Consider the following 19,003-nt stretch of genomic DNA (forward strand, 5'->3'; position numbering starts at 1 on the left):
GGGGATGTGCCCGCAACCAAGGTACATGCCCTTGACCGGGATCGAACCCGGGACCCTTCAGTCCGCAGGCCGACGCTCTATCCACTGAGCCAAACCGGTTTCGGCTGTCCTTAAAGACTTTTGACTTCCCTCTCTGTGAGATGAGATGGAAATGACACTACTTTAAAGCAGAAGCAAGTTGGAACCAGACAGGTGTTCAGCCCATCCCTAAAAGCTGCCTTGCACATGGAGGGGGGCCAGAGCCCATGAATGTTCATAGTGAGCCTGCTCCTGGCCATAACTGATGGTGTCCAGCTGAATTCTCTCCCAAGAATCTGAATACTGGGAGAGAGAACATGGTTGAGGACCCAGTCACCTGAGACTTGGTGCTTTAGACTCTAAAAGTTTAGAGAGCTCCCCAGACTTGAGGTCTGTGAAGCCACCTGAGAGCCTTCATGGGGAAGAGCTCCATTATGGTGCTGTGGCAAGTATCCACATAGGCCACACAGGCAAAGGCTTGACTGACAGCCTGAGTGATCCTCCAGGAACAGGAGAGGATGGGAGGCTTGTGAGGTGCTACCTCAAGGCCATGCCCACCCTCCTCCTTATCCCACAGGAGACTATCAGGAGATATCACCTCCTAGGCTCTGATGAAGAATGAGGCTTTGTGCTCCATCTCTCTCCAAGTAGAGTTGCAGACTACAAAACAGCTTAGCTGAGTGTAGATCTGGCTCCTCAGTAACAGCATATCCCACAACTGGTGTTGCAGTCATCAACCCTTTGATTTCCATGGCATCCTTTTTTGTGTATACAACAAGGACCACCCGGAGCTGGCACTTTGGGCAAATTTTCCTTCTGCTTTCGATGTAAGTAATAATCTGTCTGAATCAAATGGTGCTTGTATTTTACTGGCTGAATCTGCCAGGCGTTGGCCCTAGTTGCTGTGTGCTTGAAATCTTTCAGACCTTGTTTTTGGTTATGTAGCAATTCCTTCAGTCCTAGGACTGGGCTGAAGAATGTCACCCCTCCAAAGCCACTCTCCACTCTTCTTCATCCTGCTCTGTGTCCTGGGAGGCTGGCCCTGATGGAACACAAAACTCTTTGGCTTCTGCTGGGCTGAGCTGATGGGAGGGACTGGCAGGAGATCCAAGGGCAGGAGAGGGGGTTTGAGGTATTTATTTTCCTGGTTTCCTGCCTGCTGGGCTATGGGTTGGCAGCTTCCCTCTACTTAAGACTCCTGGCAGGTGGCTCCCTCCTTCTATTACTCTTTCCTTGTTCCTCAGGCCTGGTGGTGAATAGTGCTGCTGCTAGCCCTGAGTACTGCACCATCCCCTGTAAGTTCTCTTACTCTAACCAGTCCCTTCTTTAAAATGTCCTCAACTACTCTTTTGTGTGCACCTTCCTGCCTCCAGCCAGACCCCGACAGATACAATGGCATGATTCTTCTACCTATTTAATAAATTGTTTGGCCAGCCAGAGTTAGTGTTTGCAATCATAAGGTCTTTTTTTTTTTAATTAAATTTTTTAAAAATCAAAGATATTCTCTTATATAACCACAATGCAAATGTGTCAAAGTCAGGAAATTAACATTGGTGAAACACTGTTATCCAACCTACAGATGTTATTCAGATGTCACCCATTGTCCTACTTGTCCTCTGTTGTAAGACTATTTCAGGTCCAGGATCCAATCCAAGATCACTAGTTACATTTCAGTTGTCATGTCTCTTTAGCTTTCCTTCATTTGGGTCAGTCTTAGTCTTTCTTTGTCCTCTCAACTTTGCCATTTTGAAAAGATGGGACCAATTATTTTTGTAGAATGTCCCTTGATTTGGGTGTGTTTAATACTTCATTTGATTCAGGTTATGCATAGATGGCAGGAATACTCTGGAAGTGATGCTACCAACTGGCCTGAGGTTGTGACTTGCTCCTATATTGGCAATGTTACTTTTTTTCCCTAAAATATATTCTTATTGATTTCAGAGAGGAAGGGAGAGGGAGATAGAAACATCAATGATGAGAGAGAATCATTGATCGGCTGCCTCCTGCATGCCCCCCATTGGGGATCCTGACCCACAACCCAGGCATGTACCCTTGACCGGAATTGAACCCAGGACCCTTTAGTCTGCAGGCCAGTGCTCTATCCACTGAGCCAAACTGGCTAGGGCTGGCAATGTTAATTTTGATCACCAAGTCTTGGACATGTTCTCCAACTTTCTCTACTGTACAGTTACTTTCCCCCCTTTGTTTTAAATAAAGTAACCTGTGGAGAGATTACTTGAAGTTATGTGAATATCCTGTTTCTTATAGTAATTGATGGCTCTTGCTTGAATCAAATTACTGTTATGATTGCCATGTAGTGATTTTAAAACAATCATTCCTTCTGCATTTATTACTTAACATTTTATTGTAAGAACCTTCCCTTCTACTTTTTTTTAAAATATATTTTATTGATTTTTTACAGAGAGGAAGAGAGAGGGATAGAGAGCCAGAAACATCGATGAGAGAGAAACATCGATCAGCTGCCTCCTGCACACCCCCCACTGGGGATGTGCCCGCAACCAAGGTACATGCCCTTGACCGGAATCGAACCTGGGACCCTTCAGTCCGCAGGCCGACGCTCTATCCACTGAGCCAAACCAGTCAGGGCCCCTTGTACTTTTATTTATTTCTGTCAATATGAATCCATAGATTCTGATTAATGGATTACAATCCATTACTATCATAACTTATTTTTATGCTCAGATTGTACCAGATTTGGTCAGTGGGAGCTCCTTCAAGCTGGCTTCTGTGCCTGCCATTCTTTGGGCACATTCTTACTTCTGGCACAAGATGGTCCAGGTTACTCTCCCAGCCCCAGCCCTGGACTCAGCCATGTTGCTAAGGACCCCTGATTCTTTTTAGTGGGGAGTGATCTTAGAACCCAAGATCTGGAAGCTAGGTGTGCTCATTGCCACTGAAGCGTTATTTCGAATATCCTTCCTGTGGACAGACTGGAGAAAATATTGCCATTTCATATAATTCTTGTCTTTCACCATTTTATATTTGTAGCCCCTTTCTCTCACCGCAAGAAGCCTGGCTCCCAACAAAATCAATATATTTATTTCTTTGATTTATTCTACAATACACATACACTTGTTTCAGAATTACTATCATTTTACTTTTTACCCATGCCCAGAGGTTTCCCCACTTTGCTTTCTCCTGCCTCCCTAATCTATCATCAATGGATTTCATGTAAACCACTTTATTTCCTCTTACGATTATTATAAAATAAATTGAAAAACTGCCATTCTCTGGAGCATATTCTCAATCCATTGAGATTGCTTCCTGGCAATTGTTGTCGGTTTGGCTCAAATAAACTCACGAAAATTCTCTACAGGCTTGAATGTTTTTTACATGGGCAGTATATAATGTTAATATATAAAGGGTACTAAGAGAAAGATGGCATAAGAGTGAGCTGAAAAAAAAAAGTGAGCTGACTTCCAGGGCAACACATTAACATCTATAATAATCTATAATAAAAGCATAATATGCTAATTAGACCTGACGACCTTCCTCACAAAGCTGGGGCGGGCGGGTCAAGGCAGAGGTCCCCCCGGGCAGGGGGCAGGGGCCAGGGGCCGAGGCAGCCTCCTCCGAGGTGGGGCCCCAGCCCCTCGCACGAATTCCGTGCATCGGGCCTCTAGTGTTATGATAACAGAAGTACAAATGACCAATAAGTATGGAGACATTCAACCTTAGTAACAGCAGTAAAATCCCATTGTTTGCTATTAGATCGGCAAAAATGGAAAGGAAAAAAGTGAAAACCTAACAAGAAGTGGAGAAATGCGCTCCCAAGGCCCGCCTCCCTACTCAAACCTAACGGACATCCGCCTTGGGAGACTCTGACGGCACTGGGGCTTCCGGTGCCGCACCTCTGCGCCCTTTAACCCCGGAAGTCTGGGCGGCCGCGACGTTGCGACAGAACCGTAAAGGCACCTGGGAGTGGTGCATGGCGCTGTACGCGGCGGCGGCCGCTGTGCTGGCTGGTGTTGAGAGCCGCCAGGGCTCCATCAAAGGACTGGTGTACGCTAGCAGTTTCCAGGTAGCGGGGTTGGGGGTTCGGGGTTCGGCTGGGCGGGAGGCTAGCCTGGGCCGGGCCCCGCCTCAGTTTGTGTCTCTTTGGCCGCGTGCAGAACGTGAAGCAGCTGTACGCGCTGGTGTGCGAGACGCAGCGCTACTCAGCGGTGCTGGACTCGGTGATCTCCAGCGCCGGGCTCCTCCGCGCCGAGAAGAAGCTTCGGCCGCCCCTGGCCAAGGTGACGGGCGAGGGGTGGGGTGGGGCGGGGCGGGCCGTGAGTCCCTCCTAACCTGGTCCTAGCTCCCTATGGTCCGCCGTGTGACGGTAGCTCCTCTGAAATGAGGACGCGCAGCCCGCCTCTGAGTTATGAATTGAGGTGAGATGAAAATGCTTTGACTTAAATGCTTTGACTTCAAGGCTTGTGTGAAGGATTAAATAAGAACAAAAGTACAAAGTAGCAATGGCAGGGGCGATTTAGGTAAAGCACAAGGGTGATGTTGACGAGGAGGAGGGTTGAGATCTTGAGCTCTGCTGGTGAGCGGAAGGGTTCAGGACTGGGGAAGCAAGACTTCAGTTCAAATCCTATATCTGCCATTGATTTTGTGTGATCTGCACAATGTACCTCACTTTCACCTGTTACTGTCTCGACAGGTGGGCTGTTTAGCCTTTCCAGTTCCACACTATGGAGTTTTGCTTAGGGTTTTTTTTTTTTTTTTTACCTCTTGGTCTCTCCATCTCCAGGTGCTGGTGTATGAGTTATTGCTGGGAAGAGGCTTCAGAGGGGGTGGGGGCAGATGGAAGCCTCTACTGAACCGACACCAGGCAAGGCTGAAAGCTGAGTTGGCCCGGCTGAAGGTTCATCGAGGCGTGAGCCGGAATGAGGACTTGTTGGAAGTGGGATGTGGGCCTGGCGCAGGTGAGCTGAGTTGTGGAGTGGGGGATAGCCATCCGGCCCTCAAATGGCATGTTCCTGCCCACTGATAGATGGTTGCTTCCTAGCCTCCCAGGTGCCTCGATTTGTGCGGGTGAACACTCTCAAGACCTGCTCTGAGGATGCAATCGATTATTTCAAGAGACAAGGTTTCTCCTACAAGGGTCGGGCTTCCAGGTGAGCATAGAACCCTGACTAGCTGCCCCAATCTCCGGAGGTGCGGGGTGGGGGGGGGAGGGGGGGCGGGGCGGGAGATTGGGGAAATGGATGGGGAGAGGTGGAGTGGTTGTGACTGCACTCGGGTTTTTTCATATTTTTACAGCAGTTTCTCCATCCCCTTCCAAGGCCTGTTTTCCTCCATTCCTTAAACATTGATTGTTCTGGGAGTCCCATTGACATTTTTCTAATGTATCTATCCCTCAATTTCTTCTCTAGCTCTAATTCCTAATTCTCACCTGATGATTCTTGTCTCCCAGTCTAGACTTTTCTCTTGTATTCATACCCTCAGGTTCATATCAGTGCTTTACAGATACCACAGTCACAGCATATGTCAAACTGAATTCATCCATCCTCTGAACTTTGCACCTTTTTTTGTTCAGTTCAGTAACATTCAAAATTTAAAAGTAATTCTTCCAAAAAATATGCTTAAACAAGTTATTGGATTATTTTGCAGTATTTCTTTTTTAAATTGAGGTATAATTGACCTATAACATTATGTTAGTTTCAGGGGTACAATGAAATGTATATATTTGATATTTATATATATTGCAAAATGATCAGCACAGTAAGTCTAGTTAACATCTGCCACCATACAGTTACAAAAAATTTTTCTTGTGATGCAAACTTTTAAGATTTATTCTCAACAACTTTCGAATATGCAGTACAGTATTAACTATAGTCACTACACACACTGCACATTACATTCTCATGATTTATTTAATAATTGGAAATTTGTGCCTTTTGACTCCCTTCACCCATTTTGTCCCCCACCTCCCAGATAATGTTCTTTGTATCTGAGCTCTGGGTTTTTTTGTTTTGTTTTAGGATTCCACATATAAATGAGATCATATGGTATTTGTCTTTCTCTATCTGACTTTGCCATTAAGGTCCATCTATCTTGTTGAAAATGGCAAGATTTCAACTTACATTAAATAAAAAAAGAAAATGGCAAGATATTTCTTATGACTGAATAATATTTCACTGCGTGTATGTTACATTTTCTTTAATTCATCTATTGATGGACACTTAGGTTGCTTCTATGTCTTGGCCATTGTAAATAATGCTGCAGTGAACATGGGGGTGCATATATCTTTCAAATTAGTGCTTTCCTTGAGGTAAATACTCAAAAGTGAAACTGCTGGATCATATGGTAGTTTTGTTTTTAAAATTTTGAGGAATCTCTATATTGTTTCCCATTTGGAATTTACATTCCCACCAACAGTGCACAAGAGTTCTTTTTTCTCCACATTCTTGCCAATACTAATTTCTTGTGTGTTTTATAACTCCCATTCTAGCAGGTGTGAGGTGATCTCTCATTTGATTTGGGTTTCCCTGATGATTAATGATGTTGAACCTTTTTTCTGTACCTGTTGGCCATCTGTATATCTTCTTTGGGAAAATGTCTATTATCCTGTGCCCATTTTTTAATTGGATTGTTTGTTATTGTTTGCTATTGAATTCTTTATGTATTTTGGGTATTGACCCCTTATCAGATATATGATTTGCATATACTATTTTCTGTCATTCAGTAAGTTGCACCTTCATTTTGTTGATCGTTTCCTTTGTTGTACAGAAGCTTTTTAGTTTGATATGGTCCTTCTTGTTTATTTTTGTTTTTGGTGTCAAATCCAAAATATCATTACCAAGACCCACGTCAAGGAGCTTACTGCCTATGTTTTATTCTAGGAGTTTTATGGTTTCTGGTCTTAGTCCATTCAAGTCTTTAGTCCATTTTGAGTTGATTTTTGTATATGGTTTAAGGCAGTGGTCGGCAAACTCACTAGTCAACAGAGCCAAATATCAACAGTACGACGATTGAAATTTCTTTTGAGAGCCAAATTTTTTAAACTTAAACTTCTTCTAACGCCAATTCTTCAAAATAGACTCACCCAGGCCGTGGTATTTTGTGGAAGAGCCACACTCAAGGGGCCAAAGTGTTGCATGTGGCTCGCGAGCTGCAGTTTGCTGACCACGGGGCTAGGGCAACCCTTCCTTTTGTTAATGTGCTATATCATTAATTTGAACCATCCTTGTATCCCTGAACTTTGCACCTTCTGCATTCCCTATTTTAACCTAGCAGATATAATTATGCCCTTATTTGATCAAACCAGACACTGAGTCATCCTAGATGCTTTCTTCCTCTCCCTCCAGTCACTCACTACTCTGCCTTCAGCATTTTTCTCAAATCTGCTCCTTTCTTTTTGTCCTCCTGGACATTACCTAGGTTTAGGCACTCATCCTAATTTGGTTGGCTGCCAAAAGATCTGAAACCATATCCGACGTGTTACTTCCCTGCTGAAAACTCTCTCTTGACTCTCCATTGTGCTATGTCCCCTGCTTCCTCTCCAGGCCCATTTGTCATGGCACTCTGTGCACATGTAGTTCCCACAATGATTGCCGCTCTCTGCTCTGATGCTTTCCCACCTCTCCCGTCCTTTGACAGCTCTGGGACGCGCCTCTGCCCCACCCCCACATCTGTTTTAGGTGTTCTCCCTTCTGCCTGGAGCTTGTTGCTTAGAAACCAGGGAGGTAGAGAATGGTTGTGTGTGGGTTTGAAAATTCCAGCTCTGCTGCTTGATAGCTTTCTGAACTGAGACACTATTCTCTAGGCCAGTGGTCGGCAAACCGCAGCTCGCAAGCCGCTGTTTGCTGCTATGTTGACTAATGAGTTTGCCAACCACTGTCATATACTACCCTTTACCTCTTTGCAAACAATATGCCACAATTGCCTAATCCTCACAGCTTCCAACTACACAGTAACATTTAGTCCAGTGGTCGGCAAATTCATTAGTCAACAGAGCGGCAAACTGCGGCTTGTGAGCCACATGTGGCTCGCGAGCTGCAGTTTGCCGACCACTGCTCTAGGCCTATTTCTATGTGGGTCATGGTGGAGTGGTCAATGCTCCTTTACAGAGTTTAGTGAATGTAGTTTTCATCTTAGCTTCTCACATTACTAACTCATCCATCAGGAGTCAGCTCAATACTTATCTCCCCTACAGCTACCCTTCTCTATCCAATTCCCCCGAAAATAACCTCTCCTTAAGGTTTTAGCAGTAATGGCTAACATTTATTGAGTGCCTAATTTGTGCCATATATTTTTCTAAGTACTAGGTGTACTGGTTAATAATAGCGGATTTTGTAATAAAAGAAAACAGGATAATTTCAAGAGAAACATCAAAAGTGCTTTATTCAAAGTAATGTCCATTGCTAGCTACACATTTCTCCATCTTTCAGGTAATTGGATACCGTCCCAATAGAACTTTTCTTGTTTTGAGGCAAACCATTCAGAGACCCAATTTTCCACTTCTTCGTATGTTTTGAAGTGCTGCTCAGAAAGTGCGTGTGCCATTGATTAGAACAAGTGATAATCTGAAGGAGCAAGGTCTGGTGAATACAGGGGTGGGTTAATACTTCCCAGGCAAGATCTTTTAACGTGTCTTTAACTGGTTTTTGAAGATGGTCCATCATCATGAAGCAAAATTACTTTGCCGTGTCTTCTGGCCCGTTCTGGTCGTTTTATGATCAAAGCGTGGTTCAAATTGATTATTTGTTGTTGGTAGTGATCAGTATTAACAGTTTCACCTGGTTTTAGAAGCTCATAATACACCACACCTTCCTGATCCCACCAAACACAGAACATTGTCTTCTTTCCAAAGTGATTTGGCCTTGCAGTCGATGTTTATGGTTAATCTGGATCAGTGGTAGGCAAACTCATTAGTCAACAGAGCGGCAAACCGCGGCTTGCGACCACTGGCCGCAGTTTGCCGACCACTGACCTGGATCAACCCATGATTTTGTGCATTTGGGATTCTCAAAATAAATCCACTTTTCATCGCTAGTCACAATTCGATGCAAAAAAGCCTTTCTTTCATGCCGTTGAAGCAACATTTTACTGATTAATTTTCTGTTTTCCATTTGTCTTTCGTTCAGTTGATGTGGCACCCATTTTCTTCCTTTAAAGTCTTTTCCATTGCTTGTAAACGATTGGAAATTATTTGCTGAGCGTTTAATCTTTCAGCAAGTTGTTTTTGAGTTTGACATGCATCTTCATCCAATAATGCTTGTAATTGTTGGTCTTCAAACTTTTTCGGTTGACCTGGACGTTGTCTTTCACATCGAAATCATCACTTTTAAAGCATTTAAACCAGCGTTCACAAGTATCTTGAGATGGAGCATGTTCACCATAAGCTTCCCAAAGTATTCAGCAGCACTTTTCTTGGCACGAAATTTGACATTTTTAAGTGTAAAAATATCTATGATGTTAACACCTTCAGCAAATTTGACATTTGAAGTTTTGTCAATACAGCAAAATAGCATACATATCAAATTACATATATATCAACATATGTGTAACTCCATTGAAAAAATCTGCATTATTAACCGGAACACCTAGTATTTTGCATGCATTAACTCATTTAATCTTCACAGGTACTATTTTCTAGAAGTGCAAACAGGCTGAGATAAAGGCACTTGCTCATGCTTCCACTGCTGGTAAATGGCTGAGGGATCCTGAAACCAGAGTCTGGTCTGAGAACCCAGACTCTGTCTTATTATCCTGTTTAGTTCAGCCTTAAACATTTGTTGCATGAATGAATAGTTAACATGTTAGGTAACATGTAAAATGCCCAGCCTGGTGCCTGGCATGGAACAATTCAAGAAATGTTGAATAAATGGTTCTTGTTCCCTGACAGCCTTGAGGACCTAAGGGCCCTCAAAGGGAAGTGTTTTCTTCTGGATCCCTTGTTGCCAGAGCTGCTTGTGTTTCCTGCTCAAACAGATCTGCATGAACATCCACTATACCAAGCTGGTCACCTCATCTTACAAGACAAGGTAGGGAAGGTGGGTGGAAAAGGAAAGAATGTGTAGGAGTGACCAGCTTGGAGTCTGTTCACCGAGCAGTTGTGCTTTGCCCTGCCAGGCTAGCTGTCTCCCAGCCATGCTGCTGGCCCCGCTCCCAGGTTCCCATGTCATTGATGCGTGTGCTGCCCCGGGCAATAAGACCAGTCACTTGGCTGCTCTTCTAAAGAACCAAGGGTGAGTGCCATGGTCAGACAAAGGGAGGAAATGGGGTCGGATCCTATAGTTGGTGAGAAATAAGGAACTCGTTTCCCCAATAGGTCTGAAGGCTGAAAGGAGGGTTTTCCTTTAAATATTTCCTTCTGGACTTAGAGCATTTCCTGGTATAGCCACAAACTAAGCTTCCCAGTGGGTTGCAGGTGTGAGAAGTGAATTCCTTAGTCCTTGCAGGCTGTGTAAATGTTATCTTCTGCATGTCCCAACTTAAAGTCCATTCGATGGTGTATAAACTCAGTTAACCTCAACTCTGGCCTTGTCTGTAGGAAGATCTTTGCCTTTGACCTGGATGCCAAGCGGTTGGCGTCTATGGCTACTCTGCTGGCCCGGGCTGGAGTCTCTTGCTGCCAGCTAGCCGAAGAGGACTTTCTGGCAGTTTCACCTTCAGACCAGCGTTATCGGCAGGTCCAGTACATTTTGCTGGATCCTTCCTGTAGTGGCTCTGGTGAGATGGGGAGAATTCATAGCCTAGGGACCAACAGATCAAGAGCAGCCTTAGAGTGGAAGTGGTAGCAGTTCGTTTAGGTCTTGGGTTTATTTAGTTCTGACTCAAATTGTCTTGTGACCCTGGGCAAATGTTCTCCTTTATAAAGTGGGGGTTTCAATATGAAACAAGGCAGTTTAATTAAAACACTCTTTTCCCTAGGTATGTTGACTAGACAGCTGGAGGAGCCTGGGACAGGTATACCTAGCAAGGAACGTTTGCGTGCCCTGGCAGGGTTCCAGCAGCGAGCTCTGTGCCATGCGCTCACTTTCCCCTCCCTGCAGCGCCTGGTCTACTCCACGTGTTCCCTTTGTCAAGAGGAGAATGAAGATGTGGTACAGGAGGCCCTACAGCAGAGTTCAGGAACCTTTAGGTAGTTGGCTTTCCATTAGGGTCTTGGGGAGGGGAGGGGGCTGCTCTCTTTTACCTAGAAGTCTGTGTGCTCTTCTCCACAGGTTAGCTCCTGTCCTACCTTCCTGGCCCCACCGAGGCCTTAACATCTTTCCAGGGGCAGAACACTGTCTCCGGGCCTCCCCTGAGACCACACTCACTGGTGGCTTCTTCATTGCTGTACTTGAACGGGTAGAGGTGCCAAGGTGAGCAGGGGGCCTTCTGGGAAGATGATAGAAGATTGGGACATATCTAACTTATACTTTTCTTCTAGCTCAGTCTCACAGGCCCAAATATCAGTACCAGAACTTAGGTCCAGCCCCAGCCCAGCTCCGAAGAGAAAGAGGCGGCGGCGAAATGCAGCAGCTGCTCCTAGCACGCTACCTTGCACAAAGCAGGTGCTCAAAATTTTGACTTCTTGGGTGGAGGAAGGGATGACACTGGTTCTCCCTTCGGCTTAGCTTTGGGCCCTCAGCCCCATGCATCAATTTAGTTTTTGAAAGGTTCTTTTCTTTTTGTTGCTATAGGAAGGAAATTGATAGTCGTTTCTCCAGCTGGGAAGACAGAGCGGATTGCCTCGTCCTTTGGGTACCTTCCCTGAGCCATGTTCTTGCTGTTGCGAGAAGTGCTACCCACAAAAATAAAAGGCAGGACATGGTCTACGATAGATCACAGTTTTTTTTTTATTCTTAATGACATAAGCAAGGAGAAAAATCTCATATTCATACTAAAAATTCCAACTAGACTCACAGGAATTAAGTCTTTATTTGTAATGGAAAGTCCCAGCCTCCCGTTCCTGTCCAGTGCACGTACATGTACACATACACACACACACACTCACACTCAGGCCGTGCCAGGATACCCTCTTCAGAGGGTTCCTGGACCAACTGTCCTGCCTGTGGAACTGAGGTAAACTAGCTTAGAGTACTAAAACTAAGAGGGTCTACCTTACATAAGGTATAGGTAGAAGCTTGATTTCTAGGCCCGTGCCCCACAACACCCCTCCAATTCTAGTAGGTATTTGAGACTTGAGGTTCAGGCTCCCTCCTCAGCTCCACAGACAGTTAAGTATTAACAGAGCTCCTCTAGGGGTGGGGAGCAGTCACTCCCCTGCCACAAAACTTTCAACCTCAGTCACAAAAGGGTGAGGGGGACTAGTTACATCTACATCACATTATTTATAAAAAAAAAAAAAAAAAAAAAGAATTACATCTTACATAATGTGTCCAGAAGGAGCTCTAGTCACCCCAGGAAAGCTGCCTGGGACAGCACTAGAGCCTCTTCTTCACACAGGCATAACTTAACTATACAGCTAATTCCTAATCAACAGCATTTATACTTAACCACCTCAATGAACCAAGCTTGAAGGAATTTAAAAGGCAATTTAGCTTAAATACAAAAATAAATTTTTATTTTGTTAAAAAATGTTTAAATATTTTTTCTTTTAATTTAGACACACGCATTCATACTTCTCCCAAAGAGGATGGGCATGGCAGCAAGGCTCTTAGGCCTGGGGTATGTGGCTTTGAAACAAAGAAAAGAAAGGTTGAGGGGAGAGGGGGTGGCGACTAAGAATTTGAAAGTGTGGTTCATTAATTTAGGTTTTCTAACATATACTAGGGGTGTTCTAGCCTCTTGTGAGGTCAGGTAGGTAGAGAGAAACAGCAGAGGGAAGAAAAGAGGTCTTTGCTTCCCCTTGGCCCTATCCTCCTGGGCTGCCAGCCCTTAAAGTCAAAACACCATTTGAAAATCCAGGAGTTGGCACTTGTAGCCATAAAGTGGTGCTACTTTCCACATTCAATTAGCTAAGTCCCAGAAACTTGAAACAGATAAGTCCGGCACTACCAACATGCCGCCACTCATACAATTCAATTCTTCCTCCAAACTCGATTCAAAGAGAAATAGACATGAGCATCAGACAAAGTAACAGGACAAGTCTTTAAACATACAATGCCAGAGAGGCAGACGTGCCCAATGAGGCCAGCAGGGATAATGGGTAAGGAGGCAGCTGAAAGCAGCGGTGGGCATCCTGTCTGCTCCAAGAGCTTTCCTCCCTGGAGTGAGGGATCACCCCTGGATCTGCCAGGCTAACAGTCTTGAGCCACCAAGCTTTTAGGGGCCAAACTGGCAGATAGGATTGGGGACAAAACACTGACTCAGACTTGGCAAGAGGAAGTGAAATAGCAGGAGCAGCATCCACTGGGATCTTCAAGGCAAAGCTTGATTCAAGATCATTTAAAAAGCAATAGATCCTGCAGGGAACCAGTTGAGGGACAAAGCAAGAAATGGGGAAACAGTCCCCTAAAGGGACCAGAGAACTTTTTATAGTCAAGCCAAGCAAGGTAAAGCTTTAGGGATAATCCATTTCCCCCAATCTCATCAAATGCATATGAGAGAGAGAGAGAGAGAGAGAGAGAGAGGTGTGTGGGTGGGCAGGGCTCTACCTACTACCCTCCAGCAAAGATGGCTCTCTGGGGAAAAGGTGGGAAGGAAGACTGCCTGACTAAGCTTATTACTAAACAAGTGAGGGAAGTAAGTGGACAGTATGTACAGATGTTTCTTTAGTTCTCTCCAGCCTCACCAGTGGAACTGTTCAAGTAAAGGTATCGGGCTGCTGCCCTGCCACATCCTGCCTCCCCCTCCACCAAAAGGCCTGAGGCTTCTGCTTCCTTTAAGAGAGGGAAATGCCCCCCAGGGCTGCTACTACCTCCCGGGTGGCTGAAGTCAGGTTTGCTTTATGGAACTAGAAGGGTTAGAGGCTCTTCCTAGCAGGTACCAAGGTCCAGATTTGGGCAAGGGGTGGGGGGAATGGAGGCAAGGGACAAACGCTATTTCTTGCGGGTGTGCTGCCTTCGGGCCTGCAGTCGCTGTCGAGCCCCTGGGGTCTTGGATCCTGCACCAATGGAAAATGAAGGGGCCGCCGATCCTGAAAAGATTCAACAAAATCTCATCAGAGCAACGGCTACCTGAAAGCATTTCTTTGGATGCCCCAATCTCTGGAAAGTTAGGCCAACAGGACTATGGCTGCTTGAAGAGGGGGGCTTCCCAAACTATATCAATTGCGTTGGGAGAGGGGCCTATTGAAAAGGCAAAACCCCGGAATCACAGATAGTCTGGGAGAGGCCCCGGAAGACAATTTTACCCGGCTTTCCAGTGATCCAGGAAATTCAGCCCAAAAAGGCTCCTCTGCTGTCTGCCGCCAACTCCAAACCTTGGTTGTGCTGGACTCTCAATCTGGCCACATCTTTCTCATGCTTTCAGCCCGACTTTCCGGAGAAGGCCTCCGAGAGTCAGGAAGCTACCAGCCCATCCCACCCTACTCCCTCTTCAAAGAATAAGGCCATGCTGGCAACAGAGAGACTTGCCAAGCTTACCGAAAGGTCCGACTCCAACAAAGCCTTGGGTGGGTGTTGAGGATGCCCCAAAGGAGAGGCTGCTTCCTGATGTGCCCACTCCAGGGGCAGGGGTGTTCTGACCAAAGGTGGGTGTGGAGGTGCCTAGAATGAAGAGAGCAGAGAACTGTAGAGACTAGGCCAATGAGCAGAGGGTATCAAAGCAGATGGTAATGAACCTTGCAGAGATCTGCTCTCTGTATGGGCATCTCCCACAGGCCATCTTAACTCTGAACCACTATCAGGACTAATCATGTTATTCCTCTTCTCCCTGTTAAACAGGTTGGGTTTTACCAGTTATACCCTCCCCTCCAGAAACCAGTCTTCCACCAAATTCACCACCATTCCGATCCACCCTGTAGGTCGCCTAATCTGCCCATGGGGTCAGTCATCAGCAAACTCCCTTGCTCTCCCTCACTGAATCCTGATTCTCAGTAGTGATTCTGCTTTCTCTACAGCCCCTCTCAGGGAAGGCTGCGTTCTCTCTCACATGTACTTGTCTCAGCCCGATGTGGTATAAGTATCTTTCTTGATCCCTGAGGCCCAGACCTTGCTACCCCAATCTATTCCTCTATCCAACCTCCACCACCTACACCTATCACCACCAGAAACTATTCTAGCTCCCATAGCTTAACTGCAACTACTGCACTCTTTCTTCCAGCTCACTGTTTCTAGTAGTCCTGCATTTCCTTAATTTCATCAAGACCTCCAAGCTCATTGCCCCACCTGCTATATTTGCTTGAGTTTAAACAGGTTGGGTTTTACCAGCTACCTACTTATTTTAGATCTATACTTCAATGACAGAATGTTGCTGGGGAAAAACAGTGCTAACTGGTCTCACTTTAAATTAATAACCAGTTTTCCAGTCCTCAAATTGCGTGGCAGTTAGTTCTATTACACTTTCTCATTACCTTCCTTTCCACTCTCCAAAATGACTACTTTAAGAGGCTCTCCTCTGTACATATTTCACCATAATCTGCTCCCTAAGATCTCTCATTTAATGAAGAAAACAAACTATCAGGATCAAAACTTCTAATTCATCTTTCATATGGCAAGTAAGATCACTTCATTTTTCTGCTTGAAATTCTAGTGATTTCCCTTAGTACTTAAAATCCAAACATTTAAACCCTGGCCATGGATGATCTTCAATTCTGCCCACCTCTCAACCTCTTTTCATACCACTCACACTTTTAAACTTCTAGCCACACCTTGCTTTTATCTGTTCATACCAAGCTTATTTCTGCCTTTGGGCCTTTGCACTATCTCCTGTGCCTGCAAAGCTCTCTCACACACACACACACCTACCCACCTGCACTTGCAACCACTTTCTGTCACAAAGTCTTGGCTTAAATTTATTTTCTCGGAAAGGCCTTCCTTGATTACCTAATTAGCTCCTCTATAATCAGTAATTACATGTTTTATTTTATCAAGACATTGTTATCTGACATATTTATATATTTAAGCCTGTCTCCTCACAACCATTATGTAAAGCTCCATAAGAGTGGAGACTATGCTGGCACTTAAAACAGTGCCTGGCACAGCAGACCAAATAAATTCCTAGTCTCACCTCCAAACACAGGCTTGCTCTCAGGCGTGCTGGCCACATTGAAGGCAAAGGGTGTGCTCTGGCTGGGTGCGCCCAATGTGTTCTGACTCAAGCCTCCCCCAAAGGGGGCTGTGTTGCCAGTGGTCCCACTCTGTCCTCCTCCAAAGTTGAATGCTCCAGAGGTAGAGCTTGTGCCTGGGGTAGCCACATTGATCCCAAAACCCCCACTGCCAGCTGGGGCTGCCGAGCCCCCGAATGTGAAGGGCGATGGTGCTGTGCTGCCAAACACTGAACTACTGGTCCCGCTGCTGGTAGTCTGGGTTGTAGCTCCAAAGCCAGAAGTGGTGGCTGCACCAAAGGAGAAGGCAGCTGTGGTGCTGCCAAAGGCTGGCTGGGTGCTGGCAGAGGTGCCAAAGGCAGAGGCTGTGGGTTTCAAACCACCAAAAGCTGACTGCGCAGTGTTGCCAAAGGCTGGCTGGGTTGGGGTTGGTGCTGGAGTTGCAGTTGGGGCTGGGGCTGCAGAGTTTCCAAAAGTGAAAGAGTTGCCAAAGCTAGGGGCAAGGGTTGGCTTGGTAGCTCCCTGTTGCTGCCCATCAGTGGCCCCAAAAGGCTGGGGGTTGGCTCCCGGGTATGATGGGAGAGGGGCCTTGGTGCTTGAGCCAAAGGGAATGTTGAATGTTGGGGTGGTAGAGCTACTGAATGTCAGGGTAGGCTGGCTGGTGGTGACCGGGGCTGAAGTTGTAAGGGTGCTGCCAAAACCACTAAAGCCAGTGGTGCTGCTGCTGGTGGCTGCCTGCACGGCACTGGGTAAGGACTGGCCAAAGGTGGTGGTGGTTGTCGTTGTTGTTGAAGTAGGAATGGCAGAAAGCTTGCCAAATTGAAATACGGAGCCTATGGCTGGGGTAAAGCTGGTACCAGAGGCAGGGGGATTCCCAAAGAGGAAAGGCTGGGAGGTGGAAGTGGTGGTGCTAGTCATGCTGTTCATGGTGCTGGTCACATTGTTAACACCAAAGCCAAAAGTAGGCTTCGAAGCTGAGTCTGCGGAGGTACTGGCTGTGGTCGCAGAAGCCACTGTTGAGGTGGCACTGGCCTGGCCAGTGAAGAGAGGGGCGTTTGTGGTTGTGGCCGTAGTAGTTGTCTGATTGAAGGAGAAGGGAGTTGACAAGGACACAGATGTAGGTGGCCCCATGTTGCCAAAAACAGGTTTGAAAGTGATGGGTGAGGTGCTGGTAGTTGTGGGAAGGGCAGAGCTAAAAGATGCTGTGGTTGTGACCTGGGAAGGGCTACATGGCAAGGGGCCCTCATTCTCACTTTTAGTTGGGGCCTCAAAAATGGGCTTGAACATGGGAGATGCTGAAGACACAGCAGGAGCTGCAGAGGCAGAAGGGTTAGCAGGAGGAGTGCTCAGCATTCCAAATAGAAGACTTGGCTTGGGGCTGGGAGCTGGGGAAGACAGGGCCTGGGATGGGGCAGATGTCTCAGTCTGAGGTGACTTGGTGGTGTCAGTGACTGGTATGGAAGTAGGGGACAGCCCCAAGAAAGATACTGTGGGTTTAGAGTCTGAGGAGGTGCCTGGAAGGGGCGTTGACTGTGAAGAGCCAAGAGGGCCCAGAAGGCTGGGTGTCTTCGGAGGTGAATGGGCCACAGGAGATGCCACTCCAGCTGAATCATCTGGGGAGAAGAGTAGAGAAAGTGAATTCTGAATATCTCAAACATGATGATAGTCAATGCTTTTGTATCCTCCCTGTGCCCAGCACAGTGCTGGGGATTTAAGGGTCAGTCAACAAATATGACTAAATCTATACCACCAGCCATTAAAGTATTCATTACTTAAAAATCAAGGAAGTGTTCATTATTTCCACTCTTCATAGGTCATAAGGAATATAGAAGGGGATAAAACTTGGCCTAGCCAAAACCGGTTTGGCTCAGTGGATAGAGCGTCAGCCTGTGGACTGAAGGGTCCCAGGTTCGATTCCGGTCAAGGGCATGTAACTTGGTTGTGGGCACATCCCCAGTAGGGGGTGTGCAAGAGGCAGCTGATCGATGTTTCTCTCTCATCGATGTTTCTAACTCTCTATCCCTCTTCCTTCCTCTCTGTAAAAAATCAATAAAATATATTAAAAAAAAACACACAAAAAAACTTGGCCTAATTGGGTTAAATGTGTGGAAACTTAGTCCAGTTAATAACCTAGATACAACTCACTCACCTAACAAAGATTTACTATACTTGACTACCATATGCTAAGTGCAGAGCATATAACAATGAATGAGATAGTCTCTGCCCCTGAGCCCTGGGACAGGCTGAGAGCTAACATATACTACTACTGCATGATAAAGTGAAATAACAGGAGTGTGTATGAAGTGCTATGAAAGCAGGGGGCTGGAACAATCAACAGACCCTTGGAAACCTAGCGGGGAAAATAATTCATATTATCTTGTGCCTTTGGTCTAATAAGCACGTGACAAGACATCTCAACCATGTAATCACATTTACACTTCAGCGCTACCTCATGAGGTAAGCATTATTCTCATTTTACAGATGACAGCAAGGCTCAGAGCAGCTAAGGAAGTAGGTTTCAAATCAAGAGCCATTTGACTAACAAAACTAAGCTTAAATATTACAGCTCCCCTTCCCTAAAATTTCCTGATTATAGAATCCTGAAGCTCTTAAGCTTGCACCAGCTCAGGTCTGGTCAGCCAGAATAAGTTCAATCCTTATAATTTCCACTGACTGACAGGCATAATGCTTTTACTTCAACCTCAACAAAGACTGATGTCATATGCTCTAAGGCAGTGGTCGGCAAACTCATTAGTCAACAGAGCCAAATATCAACAGTACAACGATTGAAATTTCTTTTGAGAGCCAAATTTTTTAAACTTAAACTTCTTCTAACGCCACTTCTTCAAAATAGACTCGCTCAGGCTGTGGTAT

General features: G+C 45.7%; 2 protein-coding genes across 3 annotated transcripts in view; one reads left to right on the forward strand and one right to left on the reverse strand.

Annotated features, from left to right (window-relative positions):
* The first annotated feature begins 3,927 nt into the window (after window positions 1-3,927).
* Window positions 3,928-12,552, forward strand: NSUN5 (NOP2/Sun RNA methyltransferase 5). 2 transcript variants are annotated; one of them, XM_080681014.1, is made up of 11 exons: window positions 3,928-4,060; window positions 4,152-4,274; window positions 4,778-4,952; window positions 5,036-5,144; window positions 9,878-10,016; window positions 10,105-10,220; window positions 10,526-10,704; window positions 10,906-11,116; window positions 11,199-11,339; window positions 11,408-11,531; window positions 11,661-12,552. In XM_080681014.1, exons 1-11 carry the CDS (start codon window positions 3,968-3,970, stop codon window positions 11,670-11,672), a joined length of 1,422 nt encoding a protein of 473 aa, XP_080537140.1. In that variant the 5' UTR covers window positions 3,928-3,967; the 3' UTR covers window positions 11,673-12,552. The 2 variants fall into 2 exon arrangements, with proteins under 2 accessions (XP_080537140.1, XP_080537141.1); XM_080681015.1 differs by having other exon boundaries at window positions 3,934-4,060; window positions 10,526-10,664; window positions 11,028-11,116.
* Window positions 11,794-19,003, reverse strand: part of LOC308254677 (nuclear envelope pore membrane protein POM 121C-like) — a 32,617-nt gene continuing 25,407 nt past the window's right edge. Inside the window, exons 11-13 of the mRNA XM_080681013.1 lie at window positions 16,093-17,742; window positions 14,508-14,630; window positions 11,794-14,059 (exon numbers count right to left, since the gene is read on the reverse strand). Coding sequence (XP_080537139.1) covers window positions 13,962-14,059; window positions 14,508-14,630; window positions 16,093-17,742 — 1,871 coding nt within the window. The 3' untranslated portion in view covers window positions 11,794-13,961. The remainder of the gene's footprint in view (window positions 14,060-14,507; window positions 14,631-16,092; window positions 17,743-19,003) is intronic.

Source organism: Plecotus auritus (assembly GCF_963455305.1).
Source record: "Plecotus auritus genome assembly, chromosome: 7".
NCBI classification, from domain to species: domain Eukaryota; kingdom Metazoa; phylum Chordata; class Mammalia; order Chiroptera; family Vespertilionidae; genus Plecotus; species Plecotus auritus.

Bases quoted from the DNA above. Each gene is read 5' to 3' on its own strand.
- NSUN5 (XM_080681014.1), top strand. From the start codon at position 3,968: ATGGCGCTGTACGCGGCGGCGGCCGCTGTGCTGGCTGGTGTTGAGAGC. The intron at 10,221-10,525 runs GTGAGTGCCATG...CCTTGTCTGTAG, and splicing joins GCTCTTCTAAAGAACCAAGG to GAAGATCTTTGCCTTTGACC. The intron at 10,705-10,905 runs GTGAGATGGGGA...TCTTTTCCCTAG, and splicing joins TCCTTCCTGTAGTGGCTCTG to GTATGTTGACTAGACAGCTG.